This window comes from Nanorana parkeri, unplaced genomic scaffold (genome assembly GCF_000935625.1).
Source record: "Nanorana parkeri isolate BGI_ZX_2015 unplaced genomic scaffold, ASM93562v1 scaffold1699, whole genome shotgun sequence".
In the NCBI taxonomy this organism is placed as follows: Eukaryota; Metazoa; Chordata; class Amphibia; order Anura; family Dicroglossidae; genus Nanorana; species Nanorana parkeri.
The window spans coordinates 258798-279212 of record NW_017307967.1 but is presented as its reverse complement, the minus strand read 5'-3'; the positions used below and the strand labels follow the sequence as shown (position 1 = coordinate 279212).

General features: G+C 42.1%; 1 protein-coding gene across 1 annotated transcript in view; it reads right to left on the bottom strand.

Annotated features, from left to right (window-relative positions):
* NUB1 (negative regulator of ubiquitin like proteins 1) overlaps positions 1–20415 on the bottom strand; it is a 63389-nt gene that overhangs the window by 3646 nt on the left and 39328 nt on the right. Inside the window, exons 8-12 of the mRNA XM_018571191.1 lie at positions 19370–19556; positions 16622–16729; positions 15746–15898; positions 13361–13507; positions 2290–2379 (exon numbers count right to left, since the gene is read on the bottom strand). Of these exons, the coding sequence (XP_018426693.1) occupies positions 2290–2379; positions 13361–13507; positions 15746–15898; positions 16622–16729; positions 19370–19556 (685 nt within the window). The remainder of the gene's footprint in view (positions 1–2289; positions 2380–13360; positions 13508–15745; positions 15899–16621; positions 16730–19369; positions 19557–20415) is intronic.

Genomic DNA, 20415 nt, shown 5'->3' with positions numbered 1-20415 from the left:
GATAGAAAACACATAGAAAATGAGCCTATATGGAACTTTTAAGGTACCTTGCATATATAACATCAGTATATTTTACAGTATGTATATTTTTAAGCCATCACCTCTCCCAGAGTCACAGTGAAAAATCATACATAGATTACTAGAGATGCACCGATACCGGCTTTTCGGTATCGAGTACAAGTACCAATATTTTGCTTTCGGTACTTGCCGATACCGAGTAGCGGTACCGACATCCCACCCAGCTTCCTGATTGACCAGGAAGCCGCCTCAATGTTGTTTGGCCGGCTTGCTGTCGATTGGCCGGGAAGCCGGCTTCACAGTCAATCAGCAAGGAGGAGGCTGCCCAGACAATCAGGAAGTCGGGCAGTTAGTAATGACCCGCATCCTGATTGGCCAGGAAGTCGGCTCCATGCTTATTGACTGGAAAGCCGGCAATCAGGAGTAGGCTGTTTGGATGGCTCAATGCTGTTGGCCAGGAAGCTGGCTTCTCAGCCAATCAGCAAGGAGTAGGCTGTTCCGCCGGCTCGATGCGGTTGGCCAGGATGCCGGCTTCCCAGACAATCAGGAAGCCGGGCAGTTAGTAATGACCCGCATCCTGATTGGCCAGGAAGTCGGCTCCATGCTGATTGACTGCAAAGCCGGCAATCAGGAGTAGGCTGTTTGGATGGCTCGATGCTGTTGGCCAGGAAGCTGGCTTTTCAGCCAATCAGCAAGGAGTAGGTTGTTCGGCCGGCTCGATTCGGTTGGCCAGGAAGCCGGCTTCCCAGCCAATTAGCAAGCAGCCGGCTGTTCGGCCAATCAGGAAGCCAGCTTCCTTATTGCCCGGGAAGCTGGCTCCATGTTCCCCTACGGTACTGCCGGTCAGAGGAAATCTTCCTCTGACCGGAAGATCCGGTATCAGAGAAGGTATCGGAGCATTTGGGCAAGTACGAGAACTCACCCGAATACTCGTTATCGGTGCATCCCTAGATATTGCATATGCTTTTGGAACTGGTTTGAAGCTGTTCTGGGTTCTCAACATGTTTCGTGGACCTCTTCAGGAGAAACATGGAGGATCATGTGTAAAAGCAGTACTACTGTAATCATATTAATCATTTCTTAAAACAACATCAACTATGCCATCTCTTAGCGAGCACTCCCGTGTGTCTTGGACCAGGAGGAACATTGACAAGGGATATGGACTGGCATGAGACACCCCAGGGAAGTAAAAGAACCATGGCCAAACCTTTTTTGGCCGTAGTTCTCTTTAGGGTCACAGGAGGATATTTACTAATGTCCCCGTGTCCCAAAAAGTCAGCATTTAGCAGGCTATTGCCCGATATATCTCACCCACTTCTAGGTGCCATTGTAATGAGATCACTTCACCTTTCAGTGGTCATAATGTTATGTCTGATCGGTGTATATAGAAAGTATTTGTGGATGTGAGCACACAAAACATCAGTTCAGAAACTGGAAGGGAAATATTAACCTGATCTATTGATAATAAATTCTAGACTCATCCCATCTCACTTTCTCCTCATTCCATGAGCCACAGCCAAGCAAGCTTTATTGCCTCCTTATGTGTATTTACCATGTCCTATTTATCAGCAATCTCCTGACCAGTGACAGCCTGCAAGCTCAGCATATCCTAAGCCTGCACCACTTCCCTGATGTGCAAAGAGATGCTGGGCTGGGGAAGATTGATGTCCTGACTTGTGAGATCCAGGTGGTTGCTTAGCAAACTTAAACTGTCTCATGTGACAGCTTGGATTGGGAGAGACTGTGTTTGTTCACTGCCAAAAAATATTAAAGATTTTCTTGAGCAAATAGTAGAGAAAAGGTTTCCACAGCCCTTTGTGAACAGAAACATGCTGCGGATGTTAAAGTGAATAAGGATCATCTATATTTTAAAAGAGTCAATAGTATTTATTACAATCTCTTATTTACCATTTATTTTATTCATATTTATTTAATTTATAAATTATATTATTATTACGATCATCATTTTGTTAATATTTATATATTATTATTTACCCAATTTAAAAGTGGTATTTTGACTTTGCAATCTTAGTGCAAGATGTTGAAAGCCTGTCTTTAATAATTTATTAGTAATATTTATTGCATTTTTGCACCCAACAAACATCTGTGTCCAGCAAATAAACCACCTCATGCCCGACATGTGGTATTTCTTTTATTAAATGGTACCACATTGAAGAACATTTCTATAAACAATTCAATATCATTACTGATTTATGCATTAAGAATGCAAATAATCTTTTTTTCTTCTTTTTAAAAGCAAATATTTCTTACCTGATCGATATTCTCCTGAGGAACACTATATGAGCCCTTGTCGTCGGGATTAGCACGAGGGATTAAACGCTCTGGATTATCTAGCAGTATCTACCAGGATAAAAATGTAAAACTTCATGCGTACGGTTTAGCCTTTAATCAAACCAACAATTGAAATACATTCTTATAAAATTAGATCTTCCACATAAATAGTTTAATGACTATTAATATGATGTACAACTCTACATAAAATTTGCCTTTTTGTTTTGTATGGCCCAGTCTTTATAAAACTGAACAACAGATGAAGATGAAGAGGGTCCTGCTTGTCACATGACAAGCCTGAAGGCTTCAGAAAAAAAGAAGCGGAATAATTGCTGAGGAAATCAGTCATTTTCTATTGAATCACTAACTTGCAGTTCAGCGATTGAGGTTGTACAGTGTTTCATGTCTGCTACAAGCTCATCAGTCACAAACTCTCTCCACTATGGCTTAGCTAAAAAAAAAATCACTGCCAGAGAATGATTTGTAGAAGCGAATACTAAAGTAATGATGTAGCACCTGTAGCTGCAACAAATCACTTCTTTGTGACAATGGTCAACGACTAAAGCTATGTTATGTTGCTAGCTACAGATCCCCAGCATTAGAGACCTGACATGTCCCTATGTAACTATAGAGTATGTAGATAATAATACAGTTACCAGTATTGCTCTGGCTAGTGCTGAACACCTTTAATGCATCCCACACTAAGCTGAGTAACAAAAAAGGAGTATAACGTTCCTTTACTTATACTTGTAAAATAGTTCAGAGGGATGTAAAGGTTATAAAAACGTATGAAAGCTTTATCTCTCCAAAAGGCGGCCATCTAAATCATGTAATCAGCTGTCACAGTGGTCACATGATCAGGAGGCCATCCCACTAGTGAGTGCAATCTCAGCACTGAACAGCAGTCACTTGATGCAAATATACAGCAGCTCAGAGATGAGGCCCACCTGCCCTGCCACTGCATATATGCATCACACCACCGGTAACAGGTTAAAAACCTTGTTTCTATGTATGATTGTATGGTCTGTATTTCCATATGTGCATGGAGGAATTTGCTCATTATCTAATTCACACCTGCAGTTTGTATTTTTTCCTTAGCGTGATACCCCTTGGTAAGGGATTGTTAATCCACGGTGCATTGTGATGCTAAGAGTCTGCAAAAGGGAAGTAAAAATTGATTCAAAAGTAAAAAAATATATATTATAAGCTTTTAGGTGTAAATTGCATTGTTTTAAATATTTCTCAGCTTTTAATAACAAAAAAATATGCAGGGAATTTATTAAACCAGTGTACCAAATACAACACTTTTATGTCCTTAAAAAATATAAACATTATTCAGGTAGGCAAATAAATCAGAGTTCTTATTAAGTTAATGCATTATTTTGCTGCTAACCTTGTCTGAGCATCTAAGCATTAATGACCTCTGATCATAAAAGGGTTAATTAGAGCAGTAATCAGTCCCTAGCAGATGGAACGTTTGGATGTCTACACCAGTGGTTCTCAACCTGTGTAATCTCAGGACCCACATTTGTCCTTGGCCGTTAAGTCGCGACCCAAGTCGCACTGCAATGGAATGCACGGCATTGGGTACCGCGCGTTACGATGCGGGCGTGTGGGTGGGAGGTGCATTTGGGGTACCCCTCAAATGAATGGCAACGCAACACACCTCCCACACCAGAATGGACGGTAGTTGAGATTGCATGGTACCGTGTGTTAATCGCACGGTACTAGTGTGAATGGGCCCTCAAAAACACTGACATACATGCACAACCACAGACACAATCTCACACACAGACAATGTAAAAAAAAAATTAAGATCCACCCAGTCTCCATACCTTCCGAGAACTGGAGAGGATCCTCAGCCTGGAGTCCTGTGTGGGCTGCTGTGCTGTGACGGAGCTCCATCCATAGGTGCATTGCTTGTACACCTCCCTTGTGCACCCTGTAGAGGTGCCGGGAGCCAGAATGTGATGTCACTCCAGTCAAGGCACCTCTATAGGACACATGAAGGAGCTGTAAGCAATGCACGTATGGATGGAGCTCACTCGTGCCCATACCCCCAGCCCACCCCACCCCACCTCAAGCTGACACTTTGTGTCGGGCAGCATATTTTGAATGGCCGTGTGGCGAGAGAACTGAAAGTGCTGCTCTAGGAGAAGGTTGAGGAGCCTGTCGCCTGGAAAAGTGGAAGGCATGCCCGCGACCCACTGAACACAGGGTCGCGACCCACTTTTGGGTCACGACCCACCAGTTGAGAACCAAGGGTCTACACAATAGCATGTAGCCACTAGTAAGTAATATCACATAATCACACTGTGTGCCACTGTGCACTAAATAGAGAATCTATAAATTCATATATACAAAAAAATGTAAAAATAATGAATAAGAATGCAAATACCGTATAAAAGTTGTACAATTACGGTCAGGTGACCATTTCAGAACAGGTTTCCTCACTGAAACACACTATAGTTTCCCCTTAAGAAGAAGAGGAGTCTACTTTGCTCTTGTACAAACTGTGTCAACATTCCAATTGTATAACAAAATGAAACCCCGCACCTTATCTTCAAATCACACACAAAGTTAGTCCAATCTATGGAAACGTATACGTACACATTCCAGTTAGGATTGACGGATCTCAAGTCCTATGATTTCTAGAACAGATTGCAATCCACTGGCTGCGGAGGTTACAAGTCATTTCCAGCAAGCATCAAATTCTCAGATAATTCCCTTCCTACCTTTGTCAGGAAAAGTCAGTGTTTTCCTAAGATCATATCTGAGAACTAAATGATGGTTAGCTTAAGCAATGCTCGTCTCATTTCCTATACATTCCTTTTTTTTCCACCAGGCACATAGCAGGTGTGTGTGAAGGGTAAGTTAAGTGTTTCATATTTGGGCAGCTATACACATCATGTATATATTGCTTGGATATGGCTGGTGAGGACATAGAATGGAAGAAAATTCCTCCCAGGGCTTTAAATATACACATAAGATAGAAAAGGGAAATGGAGAGAAAAGTTATACTCTTATTTTCCGACCTGTACAAGAAAATCGTAGCTGGAGTTGCTATGGGTACAACAGGCACTTTTTCTTAAAAGGACAACTTTACTTCACTCCATTAAGTGAAAACCATCTCCCTAAATACTTACCTTAATAGAGAACTAAAGTCAAACCTTTTTTTGGCTTTACTTTTCTTTTGAGTAACAGGTTTACATTCATAATATACTCCTGTGAGCCCAAGTCAGCATATAGCTGTCCACTGCCCACTATCTGCCGACAGCACAGAGCCACAATGCAGCCAGGAAGGACCCCGACAATACTGTCTGGATCCACCCCGTTGCAATTCACAGCTGTTCTAGAGCCTCTCTGGAGCCAGAACCAACTGTGCCCGTCCTCTGCCCTGTCTGTCCTTCCAATGAGTGCTGGAGTAGCAGAGAGAGGTAGAAGGAATCCCTGCAGGGAGCGGTGAATGGCGGTCACTTCCCTCTGCAGGAAGACCGTCAGCTGAATCTTGATCATGCAACTCCCACACCAGCTCTAAGTATTGGGAAGACTATATTTTACTCTCCAAATACTTCTCCTTTAAGCCCCACTTCTGAGTTCCTAACTACAGATCCCTGCTCAGCCCCACAGAACATTTTCAGTCCAGCCCCATCCAGATCTTACTGCGCATGCACACAGCACACACCCAATGCATTCCTATGGCTGAAGCTGTACTCCTGAGAATGTTTGGGGGCTGCCTAAATTATGGACCAGCCATAGGAATGAATAGGCAGAGCAGAACACATGCGCAGTAGGAGCTGGATGTGGCCAAGACTTTCTCCAGCAAAGGCTATGTGAAGCCAAGCAGGGCAACACAGTAAATAATCTGGGAGTGGGGCTGAAGGTATTTAGGTAGGTGGTTGCGACTCAGCAGCTGATTGGGAACATTTAAAAGGACAGGTTTACTAAAAGTGAAGTTGTCTTTTAACACCATTTTAAAATCAGCCTTATAATGAGGGGTTTAATATATATCAAATGAATAATGAAATCCATGCAGGGATGGTCTACTGAGATAAGTCCAAGGAAGGTAAAGTATGCGAGTGTCCCCCTATTGCTTACAGCCAGGGGGAGTCTTTTTATTTATAAAAGCACCAATTAGCTGCTACAAGGCAATTGGTAATATCTGCTCATCTTTACTTTGGAAAACCATTGAAGGATCGCATACTCACATTCTCTAATTTCTATCTGAAAGTGGAAAATCAATTATTCCGCTGACATTTGGAATAATGCTATGTGCTAAATACAGATTTAGAGTTGTAGAAATATGATTTTTTTTAATGTCATATTCCTTCTCTTGAAGCATAGGGTGGAAGAAGTTCAAAGAGAAGATTGCTTCCGTACTTGCATAAAGTTCAAAATGTGTTTTAATTGCAAAGTTACAAATTATTACAGGAAATGGTATATCTTAAAGAATGAGTCTATAAGATGCTTTATGATTACAAAATATAGTAAATCTTACAACAGAAGTATAAGATGCTTAAAAGGAGAACTATGGGATTAAGGCTTTTCCCCATAGTTCTCCTCAGGGTAACGGGAGGACACAAACTAGCATCCTCCCGTCACCCTAGGCTCAGTAAACTGAGACGCCGTAGTATACCGCGAGCTGCTGCTTGCGGTATACCGAGACACCGCAGCTTAAGCAGATCCCGACAATTATGCCGGCATCCGCCCAGCTGCGTGACTGACAGCTGGCTTTGCCTATCAAGAGGCAGAGCCAGCTGTACCCGTCGCCTCCCCCGTCCGTTCCGCCAGTCAGTGCTGGCGGATCGGAGCGGGGAATCCAGCCCCTCCCCTGTCACGGCAGAGAGCCGTGACAGGATCGAGAGGTGAGCGAACGCCGGTATGTGTTCGCTCACCTCCCGATCTACTGAGCCGACCTGTGACAGTCTCATTGTCACAGGTCGGCTAGAACTATGAGGTGAGTGAAAAGCACTCACCTCATAGTTCTCCTTTAAGAAACGTGTCTTTAGTTTGTAAGTAAAAAATAGTCTTTAACAGGTGTCTCAGTGTCTTCTGTGTCAGTGCGGGGGTGTGTGTGGCTGTGTGTGTGTATGTGTGGCTGTGTCTTGAAGGATCATCACCCGTGCTTTTATCCATGCTTTTACTTTAAAATAACCTATGGGATGTTTACCTTAAAAGTCATTCAAATTAGCATAAGGGAGTTCCATACTCTTTGTCCTGAGTCATGTGTTTTCCTTCAATCCCATTTTGGACATACCTAACAACCGTTTCAACTATATTTAGGGTCTGCCTGTCAGGCTTACTGATTGATTACCAATTGTAAACTCAAAATCAGTTGCACAGTCAAAACTGCATCTCCAAACTTGGATAGATTAAAATATAGAAAATCAATCATCATTTAGTCTTACAAAGATAAATATTTCCCTATATGTGATTTCTAATTGCCGTCTGGAGACGGCAACCCGCAGATGTAGCAGTGCCGTCCGTCCGTTTTTTTAATACGGGCGGACAACAAGAGTCAATAGACCTTTATAAAATAGTGATAACATTTCAGCTTTTATCTGCAATGCCATCTGTAGGTCAAACCCGGTAATGCAGGATAAATATGAAGATGTGGAAAAAATGGTGTGCAGCTCTGTTTTTGTCTTTATAGATGTAAACATGGAATTACAGGAAAGTTGAGGGCAGCAGAGACAAAAAAAAAAAAACTCAAATACAACAGAAAAGAACCGATTCTGATGGTAAGGCTGACTTTGACTAACTTTTACTTATTACAGGGGAATTTAGGAAATCCACCGATTGTGATCTACTCCAACTGTGCAGTAAAACTGTGACCTCTCCTACTGATGGAATTCTGGTTGTTACTAGGAAGAGATGTTATTTGATATTTCCCCTGCAAATCCCCCCCACTGGTAAAATCTGGTCTTCTAGTACAACCATATAACGCAGTGGTAGTATAACCATTCCGTTTTAATGGTCAAGCTTTGGTTTGACAAGCATTTGACATCTGAAGTATTGGAGTCCCATTCCCAACGGGTTTGGGGGCTCAGATCCCTCTGTTTCCACATGGAGGAGGGGTTAGCTGGAAAGGGGATTTCCTATTTTCTTTCATCCTACCACTACAGCGAAATTGTATCATTATCCTACAAGCCTGAGCACACTCCTAATAATACAACATTTACTATTTCCCTCACTTTCACCTCCTGGTGATACCATCTATTGGGCATTATCCTGGAGTACCAACGATGAGTCAGCTAGCAGTGCCAGAAACGTAACACGAAGGGAAGTTTACAATTCAGCCCAGCTCCCAGCACTCTATATTACCCCAAAGTTCATACAAACAGGCTTGTAACACTGTGGTGGACTACCAAGAAATAGAGGCCATTCTAATGATTTATCATATTAAAAACAGATGGCAGCTTCAATAAATACAGCCTGGGGGAGGAGAGGCAGAAGAGAGTTATGACAGATATCTGCTCATACATTAAAGGATTAAAGGGAAAGGTCATTGCTCAGAGACAGAGCGGAGAACAAGGGTGTGTATGCTCCAATCAGACAAAGGTCAGAGATTCCTCTTCAAGTCTAAATATTTTCATACACAAATATAATGAGCAGCAAAGTAACAAATAATATTTATTCTTGTTTCATGATGTTGCTTAACACATTATTCTCTTCACATTTACAAAGGCAGAAAATATTACCCTGGATAAAAGAACCCAGTAAAACCTGCTGACTAGGAAGTGAGAGACAATTAAATCTTGTATATATGCGCACATTGAGACTCTGCTATGTCAAGGCACCTCTATGAAATGTGTTCTAAACCCCAACATTGGAACACAAAGGACAGGCATGGCAATGAAAGGGCATCCAAGTCCAAAAGCAAATATTTACCATATTGCAGCTTACCAATCATTAAATGTGGTGGCTGCATTCGTTTCCTTTTTTTTAGGCTTTTTAATATCACCTGGTGATCCGGACAGTAACACAATTCCTGTCTTAGGTTGACTCCACTCTATGGAGAAGCAATGGAGCCACCCTTGGACAGCAGCATTGTCACCATGTGGGGAGAGTAGTGATAAATGCACCAGCAGATTTACATGGACTTGACTGAAGCTGGCCATACACCTATAGATTTTCTGCAGATTTTCTATAGTCAGAAAACTGTGTGGATGGAGGAATCTCCCGCTGGGCCAAGCTTCGATATCTTGCTGGTCGGCCCTGAACAATCTGATTGGACGCAGGCACTGTTCAGGTATTTTGAGAGCCAGCGGGGCCGACTAGCAAGATACTAAAGCGTGGCCCAGCGGGAGATTCCTCCATCCACACAGTTTAGCGCAGATAGAGGAATCTGTTGCACTTTGTCTGCAGATTTTCTATGGTCAGATGGAAAATCTATATGTGTATGACCAGCTTAACAAATGACATCTGAACTCCAACTAACACATTTTAAGCAGCTACAACAACATATTTTTTCCTCCTTTCAGGATAAAGTTTTTACATAAATGAATAAAAGCTGGCCATTGTAACTACCCATGTCAGTGTTAAATGGTTTGACTCCGCTCTCTGCCACTTTTGCTGGACAGCTCGGTCTGGTAAAAGGAAGTTGAGAAATAACAGACATTGTAATGTACAGTAAAAAGAGAAAATTATCCGGGAGCATTGTGAGTGTGTATCAAACACCCAACAACGACCTTATCATTAGCCAAGGAAGGTGGGGCAATTCACAACAAACAATACAAACATTATCCAGCACTCTACTAGCCATCCCAGTTGACCCAATTTAAACTTGTTTCTAACATTTGTATACATTGTATTATTTGTTTGCAAACACATGTGGAAGCACCTATCTAGCCTGTGTATTATGAGCGCAGCAATATAGCAATGAATACTTTGGGGGTTCCAAAGGCCCATTTCACACAAGCTGCTCAGATCCTCTCCTGATCACTGCAGTACAGATCTGATGTCACCGCTGTGACATCCGTGTCCGTACAGTTTTTCCTCCATTTTGAGATGGAGGAAAAAAAATTGCAATTACCAGACCCCATGCCAGTCTGTGATGAATCGGATGTAAACTGATGTGTGTCCGTGTACATCAGATTACCCCAGATCCGGGATGAACTGGTCCAGCAAAACAGAACACTATTTCTGTGAAGGCTTTCATTCATCCAAGTCATGGTATATCTGTAAAAAATAAGTCAAGGCAACTGGACTTGCTGTATGTTTCTTGAAGACAGCAAGTCCAGTTGCCTTGACTTATTTTTTACAGATAGAACACGATTTTGTTTGTTTTTCCATATCTGGTCGGAGTCAGGTGTAAATGGTTACAGGTGTAAATGGTTACAAACAAGGTGTAAATGTAAATGTTTACACACGGCTGCCCTTAGCCCTACATTGGGTATCTGATCAGGTCTGCCTGAAATACTGACAGGCAGACCTGATTGGAGCGGCCGTGTGAAAGGGGTCTCAGGGTTTATTCACACTAATGCATCCCCGCAACACACGTTGCATGTGTTGCGGCATTGTGGTGTTATTCATTCTGAATGGCACCCCAACGCACCTTGCCAAAGGCATGCATTGCAGCGCACTTTACAACACAGGATGTCGCTAATAACGCATGTTTAAAGCATGCCACTCTTGTCATGGAGTCCTTTAGGCTACCTCGTACTTATAATAATTTTTATTAAAAATAACACTTCTATAACTAAATTTGACACATCACAGTAGTCTTCTCATCTAATTACCTAGTTGGCCAGGTTTATGAAGGCCAGAGCAAATAATGCCCAGTAGCATACCAGTGCCATAATAGTAGCAGCTAGCAACATTGTGATTCTGATCTGACAATAATGTCCTGCAATCCATAAAAATTAAGCACCCGCAATTACTCCCTGACATTTGCACTCACTGTGCCCCCTACCAGCACATCCCCCCCTCGCTCTGCCATTAAGCCTCCACACTTTTCAGGTTACTTGAATAAAAATGATGACATACTGTTTCTTTTCCTCTGCACTCTATCAGGCAGTGTTAAGTGGAACCTTCGAGACCTACTGTGTAACTCTACAAAACAATAGGGAGGGGGCCTACCCATCTGCAACACACTGCTTGGACCCAACTTCCCTTTAGTACTGTGGAAGGAGACACGTCTCGCTAGGAAGGGTGGGCATGGCTGATATACACATCCACACACAAATATAAAATATATATACTTATTATATATCATACACACACACATAAAATTTGCTATTCTAACCTCTGATCCAAGACTCGATGAAATGATTTGTGTCTGTATTCAGAACATTTCTGTTTATTGCAACAGAGTAATTGTTATAAATGGTAAAAAAAAAAATGAAGCAGCAATCTGTACTCCTGGCTTATCTGACCTCTCTGCTCATTTAGTTCTGCTAAAGTAACATTTTGGAAACGGCTTAATGTACTTGGCTCACTAGCACTGATTTAATCACTGATGGACACAAATGAAGAATATTATTATTTTTTTATTAGAAATGTGGAAAGCCAATATTTCATGGAAGGAGAATTCACAGAAATGCTAATAGTAGAGGGGCGAACTTTGCTCTGCATCTGATTTAAAGTGACTGTCACTTGGAAAGCAAAGAAAGCTGCTAGCAGGTATAAAGTGTAGAGGTGCCTGAACATACATGCAGCAGCTTTCTTCATTGTCCTCTGCTATGTGTCAGTGCTGGGCTGGTTTTAACAGGCAAAGGCCCAACACTTATAAGTAATGTCAGAGCTTGCTTGCATCCTCTCGACTCCCCTTACACTCCTACCAGCCAAAAACGATACTGGGCTGGCTCACTGGTCAATTAGAATTAGAGAGCTACAGGTATGTGCAGGCACCTCCAGGTACCTACAACTTGGACCTGCTAGCAATTTTTTTTTTATTTAAGTGACAGAGTCATTTTTTATTCGCAGACTTAGAAAGGTCAGTAACTTGGAAAGCACATAGTATTTTTAGAAAGGAGTATTCAGCAGTGGCAGCCTATGCGTTTCCTCAGCAGAGATTTCTTTAGAATGAACAAGTCTAAACTAAGAAGGCATGCGCAATATAGGCACCTTGTGGTTTTATGAGTATCTCGAGTAATTCTCAAATTATTTTCTATACACCTGAGGAACCCCTGGTATAGGTAAGAAAAGAAGCCATTATAATTGTGGGCTGAACAAAAGAAACAGATTCCTCTATCCATGCTGTTAAGCTTCCCTGGTGGGGTATCGTATTCTGACAACCTATGACTGTCAAAATACTTGTGACTGTTCAGCTGACAACTTTCGACCCAGCTTGAAAAGTCAACAGGGGACAGGCTGGATTCCCCCCTCCCCGCCAGTGCTGACTGGCGGAATGGACGGGAGAGGGGGCGGGTACAGCTGGCACTGCCTCTAGATAGGCAGAGCCAGATGTCAGTCAGCTGTATACCTCGAGCTATAGCTCGAGGTATACTGAGCCTAGGGTGACCCCGTTACCCTAAGGAGAACTATGGGGAAAAGCGTTAACCCCATAGTTCTCCTTTAAGCTAACTATAGACTGGCAGATGTCTCTCTTCGAAGAAGCAGAAAACGATCTGCATGTAGTGGTTAGCAGAGAGCTGCCTCTGTATTTTCATGAAACTTATTCCATAAACTAAAGTGGCAGATTCATTATTAATGCCATCAAGGGAACGATCTACCAGGTTTACTAACAATGTCCGATCAAATAACAAGCACTTCTAACATCAGAAGACTGTACATGTCTCCTGATGGTGATTCTAAACAAATGTAATTGCAAGGTGATTAAAAACAACACGTTTATCTCATGTGAATGGAGGTGAGCATACTGCATTCCGATGTCTATTAACCCAGCTGCATACACATTTTACAGGTCATCCACCTGGTCCTGCAGGAAAATTACTGTTCACATGGACCTGAGAAGACCAAGGGCGCACATGCTCGGAAAAAGCTCTTAAAAACATATGATACGTAGAGAACCATGAGGTGGCTATCAGATATTACCCTAAAACCAGCTTGGTTCCTTTATCATAGGACAGAGTGAACGAAAGTTTACCTGGACTGCCCGGTCAATGTTCCCACCAGCCTGACTTAAGGCCTCTGCAGCAGCAGTCTCAGAATACCCCATCCCACGCAGAGTATTGATCTTGTCAAGTCTTTTCCTTCTTTTCTCTCTCTCTTCTTTTTTAATCTTCGCCTTTTCCTAAAAATCACAATTAAAACAAATGTTTTAATACGTTAAAGCGACTTGCCTTCTGCTGTTAAAACACGGAGATCAGTCACTGAGTAAAGAGGCCATTCGGAGGACTTCTAGTATTTTTCTCAATGAATACTAGGCGTTCTGCGATTGGATCAGGGGTGGTGGTGTCTCGTCTTGGTGCCGACATTTAATTAGTGACTGTGGAAATATTCATAGTATACAAATCACAGCTGAATGTCACTGAAAACTATACCCTCTGGACTGTAATTGATTTCTCACTGCTTTCATTGCGGACTGCACAATTTAGAATACAAATAACAGGAGACTTCAAACTCTGGATATGAAATTAGATAATGGAAACGCTTTGCATGTCAAGGTTTCAAAGCCCTGTCAAGTATTAACCTTTATTTTGAGCTCTAAATAAATACACGTGCGGGTACTGGTAAGTTGGGTCAGATGCTGGTCTTGTATATATTTCTCCAGTGACTCCAGTGGTGAGATGTTTGAGCACTGACTTCTATCTTCCTTTGGGGTGTCACATTCCATTGGGGGAGCCTGGCAGCCTTGTTTGGCTCAGAAAAGCACAGAAATGAAAAGGCCAAATGATGGGGTCCTGATCCCCTAAGGCAGGGGTGTCAAACTCAATTTAATCGTGGGCCGCATCAAAATTATGGTTGCCCTCAAAGGGCCGGCTGTATCTGTAAGACTATCATAATTGCCTCTGCATTCGATTATCACTGGTTTTAGTAATAACTTAATACCTAGATCTGAAAGTAGAAGTCTAGGAAATGGCCTGGTGGGCCGGATTCCACCCCTGGGCCTTGAGTTTGACACATGTGCCCTAATAGATTCCATATGTTCAGTAAACAAATAGCTAGAGATCCAGTTGTGCAAGAAAAAACAAACATTTTTGATGCAGCCCTATGAGAGGGAGTGTAGACTAAAATTACTGCTGATTTATTGTCACTGGATACTCTGCTAGGTGATTTGAACCATAAACATCCATCCAAAAACTGAAATGTCCTTTTTCAGTAGAGATGGCACTGAGAGTGGACATAAAAAATATCTCCGGTGAGGAAATCATGCATCAATAAAAACATGTTTAGTGATTAACGTTGGGGTGATGGCAGGCAGGAGGAAATCAGTCTGCAGTCTCCCCTTCCCTTAGTCATAACTCATTTAGACTGAACACTGCACCAAGGTGTGAGAGACATTTGTGCACACAGCCAGGAACATACATTCTACTGTGCAGGCACCAGAATTTACAAGCTGTGTGATCTGTGGACCACCATCTCAGCCCAGGTAGTAGATGCTGACCCTGAATGATAGCGGAACACAGACAGCACCAATCTGCTGTGGAAAGAAAAGAAAAAAAGACCAAAGCGTTCTCAGGAGGAGTACTGTAATTGTTGTGATAGTTAATAAACAACTGTCAATACATTACCGAGCATGCATGTATTTAAAATCGATTCATATATTTGATGCTAGGTCCACCTAAACAGTAGTCAGGCCCTACATAATGACCTGAATCTAAGTTATAGGGGCATTTTCTGCCTAACAAAAGGTAATACCAACCTGGCAACAGACTGTGCTGTCTTAACTTAGGCATAGCTTTTAGTTCCAAAGGTTTAAAATGGCTGACATGTTCCCTTTAACCGAGTCAAATCCTTTAGCTAAGATAATCATTACTATTACAAGATCTTTCTGAGATGTATTTATTTGACCTTGCCTGTACAGTATATCACTGTTACCTATATATCAGCTGTATTCACCGTCTGCCAGTCTCTAATTGAGAATACCTAAAGAAAATCAGTTCCTATGTGCATGCGTTTCAACTAATTACAACCAGTAGAATGGCCTAAATGTGTATTTACGGAGGCCTTCTGTAATCCACTGCACAGCAGCACTCACTCTGGGAGAAGGGCCATATTACAAGCCATTCAGACTCTGCTGCAATGCACATATGCTGGCAGTGAACATAACTGGCAGACAGAAGGAGAAGAGAGATAAATTGAACAGTGTGTAGATTGTCCTTCTTTGTCCAATCAGCAGGCTGAGAATGCGTTCTTGTCTAAGCTGTGCCGTAGTGCAGTTGTATCTGTAAACCTGTTTGCCTGAAATTCTAAACTTACCGGTAGTTTAAGATTAACAATATATTGGGTGTACTATCCCTCAGTCTCTAATTAGCAATACTTAAACAAAATTCTTATTACAAGAGTCATAACATATTTGTTGCCGTACCTCTCTTTTACATGAAATATGGTTGGCGGCATGTTCCACATTCCCGTAACATGCTCGCAGTGCCAAGCGTGCCTCTTGAGCTGAGCACCCCAACTGCAATAAGGTCTCTACTTTTGCTGGGTCAATGGAGAGCTCATTATACAATCTGCTAGCCTGGAAAATACAATGAATTAGGATTTTCACACAAGGAATGTACTTTATCAATGATTGTCATAAGCTATTCTTGCAAGTCGTCATTTACAGTCTACAATAGGCAGCGCTACATTACATGTCTTGCTTTAACAAGTAACTTGCAATAGTCTGACTTCTCCAATCTACTAAAAACATGAAGTTTACTGAGGTCTGGTTTACAGATTTCTATGCTTTCACTGATCTATAGAAAATCAACTGATTTAAAAGCAGAATGGGCTTGTGCACACGGGCATTTGACTGCACACAGCAATCAGTGGGAATGCAAAAGCAGCTCAAAGTTCAAAATAAACTCAGGAGCATCTGCAAGCAAATGGAACCTGAAAGCATACTTCATTGACCAGTCTACACAAGCCCCAAGGAAAGAATTGAAGGAAATAAAAGTAGGTAGGCAGCCTCAGTGCTCCAGCTGTGCTGAAACTACAGATACCATCTTGCATCTGCCTCTGGGAATCATGCCTTTGGCTGTCAGAGCCTTGCAATGTTTCATGGGACTTGTAGTTGCACAACAGCTGGAGTGCCAAGTTTGCCTACCCCTGGTCTTTAGCAGCCAATCAGATCCCAGATGTCATTCTACTATTGCTACTCATAAAATAAAAGGAGATGTCTGGCTGCTGTGGTTAATACGTCCACCTATTCCATCCATACTGACCCAAGTACAAATGAAATAAACGGTCATCATCATACCTCCGATAGTTTTTCTGATGCTTCGTTGGCTCTGCCATTGTGGTAATTTACTATTCCTTGCAGAAGATAAAGTCTTAGAAATAAAACTCTTTCTCTCCCGTAACTTCCCTGTAAAAAGCAACACACATGGTAACAGAAATATATGGACAGTGAACGTACAGGAAATAGTAAAAATGTTTAGTCAACAAATGTCTGCAGTTACTTTAAAGTGGATCTGAACTAAAATAAAAAGAGATTTGCTATCTTACATGGAACATCTGGAAATGTTAATTGTACCTATGCAGTGCCCTGAAAAGTCTACCTTTTGTCTTGTGTTCCACCTGAAAATAGCAGCGCGCTTCCTGTGCCTCAACCTTAATGACTGTATATGGTGTGCAGGGCCATCTTTACCACAGGGCAAAAGGGGCAACTGCCCTGGGCCCCGAAATCTAAAAGGGCCCACAACAGCTGTCACTTGCGCCCAGAGCAGCAAGCAGGAGCAGCACCGCTGGCGGCAGGGGCGGACTGGGCTAGGGGACTGCCGGCATGTTGACACCTAGGGTGCTAGCTTCGGTAACTGCCTGAGAGCATGATGGGGGGGAGGGTAGGGGCAGTGATTGGCAGGTGGTAGAGGAACTGGTGAGTGTTGGGAGCGGCCAGAGCTGTCAGCACCATCCTGTATTATAAGAATAATGAAGACGACTTTGGAGGACAATTCCTCTACAATAGACAACTGTCCAGCAGCATGAAAGTATTTACAAGCTTCTTTTGAAGAGAAACCTTTTAGAGAGATTTTATTTTTCTGACAAGGTCACTTTATTGTATAGGGAAGGTACTACTCAACACTAAATTAATTTTTGCAGTGTTTAGTTAGCAGGATGCTTTGTGGATTAGAGCACTGCAAGCTATATGAACACTACTTCTTTATTATAATTGGCATTTAATTCACAATAGTTTCTTGCCATTAGGGGGGTCACTTATAAAATGTTGAACAATAATGAAATATGATCTGTCACATGTTAATGAGAGCAAAACGTACAAAATGTATTTGGCCAAACTTATTTTCCACATGACACAGGCAGTTGGCTCTCTAATTGCCATTAGTGAACGTGCATTAAAAGTTGTTTTGGCATTCCCATGTGGAAACAGCCATGTCAGAGAGAGAATTATATTAGTGTCACGTCAGTACTACGGCACATTAGGAAATACCCCCATAATGGTTCCCTTCGTAGCCAAGCTTTGTTTTAAAGTGTTTATCGCTTTCAACTCCAAAACAAACATGCCCAAGGAGAGCATTTCCCAGAAGAGCCGGCCTCTTACATTTTTAAACAATTACCAAATAGTTATGCGGAAGAAAAAAAAAATCTGCATATTAGTTTGGACATTTAAAAGGATAAGTGCACCAAAACCTGACATTTAAAACCCAAATGAAGTTTAAAAAAAAAAAGTGACCAGAAAACAATGAAAAGTGAGCATAGAGTTAAAATTAAAGTGTTTTAGTGTCTGTAGGATTTTAAGCGCTCCCCAGCACCAGTCGTAGGTTCCAAAGAACTAGCAGCATGCTGCAGAGAAGGACCCTTACTCTCTGTGTGAGAGCAGAAGTCTCTCTGCAGTGGCCCAACACAACCCCGGCCGTGTCAGAGTTTTGAGAGTCAGGGCTCTGCTATCAACAAAGCTCACAAGTTCACGCTCCCAAATGATTGGAGAGCTCTAGCTTTTGCTCACTACATAACTGCTGTAGTTACAAGACATGGTACAGTAGTCCAGGAATGGGAGGGAACAGAGCACTGCACAATAAATATTGAAACATATATATATATTACCCTTTGGATATTTCTTTGGTGAAGGCCTTTGTGCAGATTTCAAGCTACTCTGAGCAGTCTGAAAATGAGACTAGATGGTCTGACTGAGGGTCAGACTGACTTTCTTCTCAATAATACCCAATGCCTCCAAGCTTTTTTAGGGCAGACAGTGCTAAATGTAGTTTACAACTGATAATTAAATCTACCAGCACAGTACAGGCAGGGTTAATTAGAGTAAACATAACTTTGTACAGCCCCCTCCTTAACATTACATAGGGGGGAAGCTAGGTTGGACTTTTAATCAAGTAAAAAGCACTTAAACATGTAAGCAGCAATTGTTTTTAAGTTATGCAATGTGAATGGGAACATGTTACAAACATAAAGTAGGTGTTATCCCAATTTGATTGAAAAAGTGGAGCTACACTTTAAGCCTGATGGTTGAGCTTGGGTCGGCAGCTTTCCACAAAATGGGGGGCCCCTAAGAGGTAGTGATCACTCGGACTGAGCTATCCATCTACATAGAACCAATACAGCATGCAAGAGCCCCAAAACACTGTCCCAGATGTCCAAATATTTTTTTATTGATTGCAGTTTATTGAGTAATAGTCAACCAACGTATTTCAGGGGCCAAAAAAAACCCCAAACCTCCATCAGGGCTTAGGCAATGTGTTTGGTGGGCTCAAAAACAAAGCTCCTGAGCAAACAAATCTATAAAAGGAGATATGTGGAAAAAGAAGCCAGTGGAGAGCTCTAGATTTTGGGTATAATGGTGGCCAGTGAACGATGTAGTGGCAGTGAGTGGGGTTGCACACCTCGATGCAGCAGTGGTGAGTGGAGTCACTTGCTGATGTAAATACATGTTAGTACTACAACTAAAGGCTTATCATAGAGATGTATAAAGAAAAATGCAACCAAGGACCAAAATGCAACAGCCCTACCAATTCTAGACTGTAAAGAGACAACACACCTTGATATTGACTAGCCGCTCATGATTCTCTCCATAGCATTTATTGAAGCGTCGCTGAGACATGTTTAGTTTGGAGTCTGCATCGTCCAAGCACTCTAATTGACCGAGGCGAAAGTAACACCACACAATGTCAAGCTGCAGCACAGCATAATTATCCACCGAGTCCAGCAGTTCTGTCCCACATTCACTTGAAAGAACCCGGAAAAAAAACACAGTAAGAATGGTAGAAAAAAAATCCATGTATAACTGTTGCAATACAGCTGGGCCAGAAAAACACAGTACTAAAACCCTAGTTTTAGCTCAAACCCAGGAAAGGTAACCTGTGAAGACAAATATGGGAGCTGTCACGGGCAATTCCCTTTTCTTATTGTCATTTTCACCTGGCTCAGAAGCAGGCAAACTTAGGAGAAGGGTGCAGAGAGCATCTGTAAATCATCAGTAGGAAGGTGCTGAGAATGCTACTTTGAATGCTGCCAGTGTGGGACATCCTGCAGGTGGATTTCTGATTGAAGCACCCACTGAAGCAATAACTGCAAACCTCTTAGCCTGTCTCTCCTGTATTAAATCCAACAGCAGTCGGCAATTCATTGGGACGGCCAACGCTGCAGAGTCAGAAACCAATTAATAATCAGGACTGCCCTCCCTTGTAAGACATTGCTTACCCTGGTCCCTGACCTAGGGATTCCAACCACAAGCTATTCCCTCTAAAACCTTTAGGCTCACCCTACTTCTTTGAGATATAAATTGCTTCTCTGACACATGTACAATAAATATTATTTGCCGAGATAGATATTACCTATTTTCTCTCTCACTTGCCTTTTTTCCTCAAACTCCAGGTAATGTTATTTTACCTCTGGGGTTTGAGTGGTGGCCTCCTAGGTCCTTGCACTCTACTCTGCAATGTTGGAATTGATGTAGTCACAATGGGCGCAACTACCGTCAATTTATTAAAAAAATTCAAAAGAACCTGAAGAATGCAAGCAATGGAAGGTAAGGATGGCAGGGATATAACACATTATACTTTCCACATACAAAAGGTTTTATAT